This window comes from Wasmannia auropunctata, unplaced genomic scaffold (assembly GCF_000956235.1).
Source record: "Wasmannia auropunctata unplaced genomic scaffold, wasmannia.A_1.0 LD335828.1, whole genome shotgun sequence".
Lineage (NCBI taxonomy): Eukaryota > Metazoa > Arthropoda > Insecta > Hymenoptera > Formicidae > Wasmannia > Wasmannia auropunctata.
In genome coordinates, this window is record NW_012027062.1 from 1,712,602 (window position 1) to 1,719,646 (window position 7,045).

A 7,045-nucleotide genomic window follows, 5' to 3' on the forward strand; every position below is an offset into this window, starting at 1 on the left:
TTTTATACCCGCTCGGGCGCAGGTTCGGCCGTTTCCGCGTCTCGTCGGTAATCTCCGGGTGCGCTCAAAAAAGGACAAGGGAGTGCTCGGCGGGGTGAGTTTCCCGTGTGTGTCGTTGAGTGGCGCAAAAGGTAATCCGGGCGCCTTGCGCCCGGTTCCCGCTGGTTGTACGTGCGGGAACGATGCGTTCTTTAAGGGGGTGCATCGTTACAGTTTATTTTTGGAAAATTTAAAATTTTAAATACGTTTTTTTTTTAAATGAACCAGACATAGCACAAATTCAAAAGATGTCAAGGAAAATTTAAAAAAATCGAGTTTAAAATCCATAATCGAGTTTGAAATTCAAAAGATTAAAAATTAAATACAAAAATACATGAACCTAATACATTCAATACGTGATTTTTTCCATCGTAGGAAATAATTTTCGCAAATTTATCTGTTATATCTATCGACATAACGAAGGATAGAAGAGAGGAGGTAAATACAGAGCGATGATACACGCTTAAAAATATCTAGGCGCGGGCGAGGGCGCGAGCGTGTTTTCCATACCGCGTCCGTACCGCGTTAGCAACATTCGTTGTCGACGCGCGCGCGAAGGGAACGAAAAGGTGGGACGGGACGAGAGGGTTTAACGCGTTAAGCCATCTTGTTTAATATGGCTTTATTACGTAGGTGGTAACGAACCGCCGGGAGGCCATTATGCGGCGATAAAATGCGCAATGCCCGTTGCACGTACATGTCGTTTCGCGTGTATTCCAACCCGCGCCGTGATATGCCCATGCGCGTCGAACGGACCAGACGGGGCACGCGTTCACGATAAACGCCTGCGGTCGTGCAAAGCGTTACGCCATGGTCGCCATGGCTACGCGAAATTTAATTCGTCCGTGAAATCGAACATTACGCGCGCGCGTAGCCGCGCACGGGATTTTTGCAAAAATTGCGTTACCTCCCGCGAGCGCCGGCATACGTAGCTCGCATTCGCATTTGTTCTGTTTCTCTCTCTCTCTCTCTCTCTCTCTCTCTCTCTCTCTCTCTCTCTCTCTCTCTCTTTCTCGATTCCCGATGGCTTCTCGAACGAAACAATCAGCTCCTCGTTATCGTACGGGAGCCGCGATAACAGTTCTCGTTGGATGAGAATGCGGCAATGCCGTATATATGTATATGGACAAATATATACAATAATAACTTTACTTTGCCTGCAACTTACAATTAGAAATTGAATTTAACAGCAATTGTTTAAATTACAAAATATCGGCAAATTCAATGTTACGTTGTTAAATCTTACATCGTAATGTTAATAAACAAAAAATAGAAGCGACTGCTGGATTTTCCTTATTTATCCGAATGCACGTAATAACGGTAAATATCCTGTATGTAGACTGTGACGTGAATTCGTGAATGCAATGTGGATCGATTATAATTGTTATCACGCTACGTTGACACCTTGTGAAACTTTATCGCCGAAAAACGAGTATTCTCTCGTCGCCGCAACGATCCAACAGTGGAGTCGACGACAATTTTTCTCCTCACCAGCCAGGCCACTTGTAATACATGCGCCGCCGGCACCTTCCACTCCGTCGCGGTTTATCCTTATCGTCCCCGGAATTTCCTTCCGACGCGAGTCCGCAATTCCCGTCCTCGCGAGGGGGCAGGAGGAGGGGGGGGGGCGGGTTCAGGCACATTCGTGTCACCATTTCTCTAGCTAGCTGCGGAGGACAGCAAGGCGGCAAGGGGAGCGGATGGTATCCGGGGGTTGCTTTTCTCGAAACGCGGAGGGGGCGAAAGGGTGAGATGGATGAACGGTGTGAGGTACGTCAAGTACGTGTGCCGTATTTTCCGCAGAGTCGCGGCCTCGTAGAATGTCGGGTGTCGTTGGCGGAGGCGCCGGAAACAGCCAGTTCGAGGGTGCGGGTGCAAGTGCGGTGGAGTAACGGGAGAACGCGGGGGTGGCAGGGGGGAGGAGGGGCGGACGGATTTGGTTATGCGTCGCCACGTCCCGGCTGGATTTGTCGTCGTCACCTCCTACTGGGGCTGAGAGACTCGGTGGAGAAGAGGGGTTCCCCGCTAGTACCCCCCTTGGAACAACTTTTAAAAGAGACCGAAACGCAGTGTAAATTTTTTTCCCTTCGTTTCCCCTCCTCTCGCGAGATGTGGCACGTCGTTCGGGGAAACGTCAGTTGCACAAGTCATTGTGTGACTGTGTAGTCGAGGGTAGACTCGAGAAATTATCCTTTACATGTATATATTTTTTTTAAATACTTCTCGCGCGCGACAGTCTTGCAAAACAACGAAATTTGCGATTGATTAATATTTGTGTGTTTAGAATAAATCTATGTTTCATTGCGATACCAAAGGATAATAATTTTGCAAATGAAAATTTAAATCTGTTCTCTTTTTCTACCTTATACATTTCTGTAAAATGTAATATCGGTCGCACAGCTAACGATTAATTATTGCATGAATATGTATTAATAAATGTTACCGTGACATTTCAGATTATATACAGGGATTTAGTGTACTTTTTGTTTCTCTTAAATACTGATCGCGCATGACGCGCAGAAAATCTTCGTTAAGACTGACTGAAGTCACGATGCAATCTGTTACGTCTACTTTTTCAAACGCAGCGCGTTACACGGATGAGAAAACGCTACATTTAAATTACAACCGTGCCTTTTGCGCAAACTCGCAAACAGACACGGCAATCTAAAAACAGCACTTTGTGGAGTCGAGGATTCCGCCTCTTTTTCGGATTTATGAGAACCGCGGGAGGGCAGGCGACGTGTTAAACGTTTCTCTTCGGGGTTTTATACACACATTTGTATTACTTTTATCTCGACGGCGGTGTTGTGAAATATACTCGCGCATCAGTTCCTAGATGCAGTCGGATATGCCCGACAAATTTCGTGCCTTGACAAAAATAATAGAAGATCGTATTTCAGTGCGAGCTCAAAGCACTTTACAACGGACGTATCTAGATCGCGGCAAGAGACACGTCTGCACGGACACTCCGAAAGTTTAAATCGGAAAGACAAAGCCCTCGCTTGTAGCCTTTTTACGCGAGCCATAATTTTTCATTACTTCCTTGAGAGATTTATTCAACAGAGATAATCTACTCTATCTCGCTCATTAGTTGAGTATGTTTCATTACGTAAATGCTCACTCGGATCTTGCCTAAATATTTCGAGACGCGTTATAAATGAGACAGAATTAACTTGTGTATATATTTTTCAATTAATCTGCAAAGGTATTCGACAACCGATTCGTGAACCGTAGAATATATTATAACTCGATGCGCATAAAGAATCAAACAACAGAGGGCAGTACGCAAGAGTCTGTATTAGAGCATGTATAAAAGGGTGGAAATTGTTTGTTATTGCGAGGTCGATGAGTCGCGATACGTCGGCGAGGGCGGCGCGGCGCCAGCCACCCTTTCCCTGTCAGGCCACGATTTACCAGCTATAGTACGGGGGTTCGCAGTCATTCCTGCAGCCTCTGATTCAACCCCTCCCGAGCTCACCACCCTCCCCCCCTCCTCCCCCACCTCAACCCGCTTCTCTTTCCGTGCTGCGAAACTCCCTCAGCTTGTTAATCTCGCTAACATTGCGCCACAGGTGGTGACCTCGTATTGTCTCTTCTCCGCCGTGGCCTCATCAACGTCAGCCGCCCTCTATATTACCGAATAGATTATTTACGGGCTTAATAACACACGGTCTCACTCTCTTTCTCTCACACACACACACTCTCTCTCTCTCTCTCTCTCTCTCTCTCTCTGTCTGACAGTAACGTGGTTCTGTCTCAGCATGCAGTCGCAACACACGTGTTTTTCACAAACCGGTCTACTAATGTTTTTCTCACGTGTCGCGAATCAGCGGCGCTGAACGGGGCGGCATCGTGCGGATTTTTCACGGTTACATATAGGTTTTTTTTTTTAATCAGATTCAATCGCCGCGCGAATCCCCGCGGGATTACCTCGGATTTGCGACACGGGGATTTGTATCGTGTCGCCGCCCACAACGTGCGGTTGCTATTGTGTCGACAGTTGGACACGGATCCCGTGCGCCGGCGTTTCGTCGCAGTTAACGACGATTAGATGCCACTCATTGTCTTTGATAGTCTGTTTAGGACGATAATAACGTCCAATCCTCGTATCGTCCCGCGGAAATCTATTGAATCGCTTTGCTCTAAAGCTTGTGCCTATCGCGGTACGTTTACTGTTCTGCGATCAAGGAAACCTCTACGGTGCCTGGATCATAACATTGAACGAACGAGCTTTCTCAAGTAGGAGACTGATACTATGTGGTCCCGCTTATCTCTGTACAAACGGGCATTATCCAGCGTTATGTTCTGCGCAAACATACGGATTGACAATGGCAGTTTGATGAAACTAGACATGCGTGATTTGTAGCAAGTTCAGTAAATTTAGGACAAAATGTATTGTGCCAATGTTGAAATCGCGTCTATTTATACACTGTTACTTCATCATGAACGACAAAATGTATTGTGCATATTTTATACAATTAGAATTTTATAGTGACTCATCGAGATCGTTCTGCGACCATCTGAAGGGATTAAGCGTCCTACCAGATTTCGCTAACGTCGCTTTCTTTTCTTCTGTTTCAGGGGAAAAGCCGTACAAGTGCAGTTGGGAGGGCTGCGAGTGGCGATTCGCGCGTTCAGACGAATTGACGCGCCATTACCGCAAGCACACCGGCGCGAAGCCGTTCAAGTGCCGGCATTGCGACCGATGCTTCTCCCGCAGCGACCATCTAGCTCTCCACATGAAGAGACACGTGTAATCAATCGTCTCCGCGAGCGGTCCCAGCCGCGCGTCACACTCCGCGGTTGGGACCGTCAAGACTTCTTCCTCGTAAAAATCGCGGAGATCTTCGACATTTGCACGGCGAAATTCACGCGATCTAGCATTTTCCGAGATCACCTAGTAGTATGCTGCAAGTAGAAGGCGATCGATTATCGTATGCGCCTGAGCTTGAACAAACATCAAGTGAGAGAGAGAGAGAGAGAGAGAGAGAGAGAGAGAGAGAGAGAGAGAAAGAGTATTACGAAAGTAGCTGTATTAGGTATTCGAGATTCGCCCAGACTCCATCATTGACGGAAAATTTTCGAGAGTCACTTGAGAAGATCGATCAGTGAGACGCCGTTTGGAGACAATCGAAGATTGAGTTTGTGTCTGAAACGATCGGCGGGGACGATTCGGAGGAAGGCTTGACGAGCAATCAGATTATGTATTATAGAGTAACACTTCTCATCGGAGTCCAAAGAGTCACGTGTACAACGTGCATTTCCTCGAAATGCCCTGATGTGTAAGATCAGGAAGGGGGGGGGGGAGGAAATAAGTGATCAACGACACTTGTCCTTAAGAGCCAAAGGGATTGCACGCAACAAACCTTCGATCCCCGCTAACTCGCGCGAATTTGAGGAGACGGAAACGTCAACGGTCAGCAGTGATCCGGAAGAGAGATTGCAGCCAATGTAATACAGGGAGGGGACCTCCGGGGGAAATTGTCGAGCAAAGAAGTCGCCCGGGAAGTCTCGCACGCGCCGCGAGAGACGTCAATCACTGCCAATTCGTTACATTCTAAGATCAACGCTACCGTCGAAGATTTCAAGCTGCGACTTTTAGCAATCGGAGGTCTTCGAGAAGCGAGGAGCTGACTGAAGAAAGCCTAAAGTTTTCGCCGATCCTCAATGGCGCGCGGCACGGGCGGATGCTCATTCGCAATTAAAAAAAAAAAAGAGAATTGTAATAATAAAAAAGATACGCTCCTACTATAAATCACACAAAAACACACACACACATATGTATACATACTATATATTAATATATATAGATATATATATGTATGTATATGTACCACAAAACAAATCTTTATCTTTTCCAAAACGATCGAGTCAACGGTTGTCGCATTTTACCGAGAGACACGTTCGAGTATCGCGAGCGCCGTATCGCGCGTGCACTGAAAACTTAGAGAAAAAAAACACGTAGATTTCGCGAGGACAATAATGCAAACTGTCGGTGCCAAACGTTATTTCCTTTCTCTTGCTTTTCTTTCTTTCAGGAACTCCGCGAAGACATTCGCGGCTAAAAAACGCGCGCGCCGGCACTCGCGGTACCGTCGGCGTACTCCCGTGTCAGACGTATGTCGAAATCGCGCTCTCATGCAGCGGAGAGTCGAGGCGGAGGCGACGCGTGGTAATTGAATACGTGATTTCGACCAGTTTCGACGGCAACGAAGATTCCGCCGCGCCGGGTGCTAATCCCGAATTTACAGTGCGAATTACAACGCGGTCCGCGCGCACCGATTCCACCGCCGCGCTACCGTTCCAGGCCCGCTCGCTAAAGGAGCTTATAAATGCGGGGATACGACTGTTTCCGCTTTGCTACTTACAGCTGATTTTTACTAAATGCCGACGCACACTCCAGCTTTCAGGTAATCCACTCGATCGTCATTGTTGACGCAGCGCTTTTTCATTCTATACAAAAAGAAAAAGAAACCTGCTCGTACTTTGCATGCTTGTGGGGGAATGTAAAGGGCTTTTTCTCTCGTGATCTTTTCCGACTGTAGCAATTCTCCGAGATACATACGCGGGTAAGGGGATCGTTCGACGAGACGATCATCACAAAAAACTCAGCAGAATACAAATGAATAAATATATATATTTTTTAATATTCTCGTCATACTCATTGAAACAATGTAGATAAGCAAGTATATTACGGGCTGTATAATCCGCATAAGACTTTCGTACGCTTTTCACGCAGCCGAATAATTTCGCGAACGATTCCCTGCCTCGTGCATGATCTACGGCAGATGGTTGACTTTATTATCTTGTATATCCGCGAGCGCGTTGATCTATAACACAATGATCATTAGCGGGAGATTGCTCGTCTCGCTCGTCATCGATCTGAAGGATTCCGATATTTTTAAGATATCGCGTGCAACAGAATAAATAGTATGTCCTGGCGAAACAGTGCCGAAACAGGAAAAGAAAAACAAACGCGAAATAAATCGTTGCACTCATCAAAAAA

The 7,045-nt window shown here is 46.7% G+C and overlaps 1 protein-coding gene across 2 annotated transcripts in view; it reads left to right on the forward strand.

The window, feature by feature from the left end:
- LOC105455922 (Krueppel-like factor 6) overlaps nucleotides 1-5,741 on the forward strand; it is a 329,696-nt gene extending 323,955 nt beyond the window's left edge. For both annotated transcript variants that reach the window (XM_011699631.1, XM_011699632.1), the window contains exon 6: nucleotides 4,621-5,741. In XM_011699631.1, coding sequence (XP_011697933.1) covers nucleotides 4,621-4,796 — 176 coding nt within the window. In that variant the 3' untranslated portion in view covers nucleotides 4,797-5,741. The remainder of the gene's footprint in view (nucleotides 1-4,620) is intronic.
- Nucleotides 5,742-7,045: the final 1,304 nt, after the last annotated feature.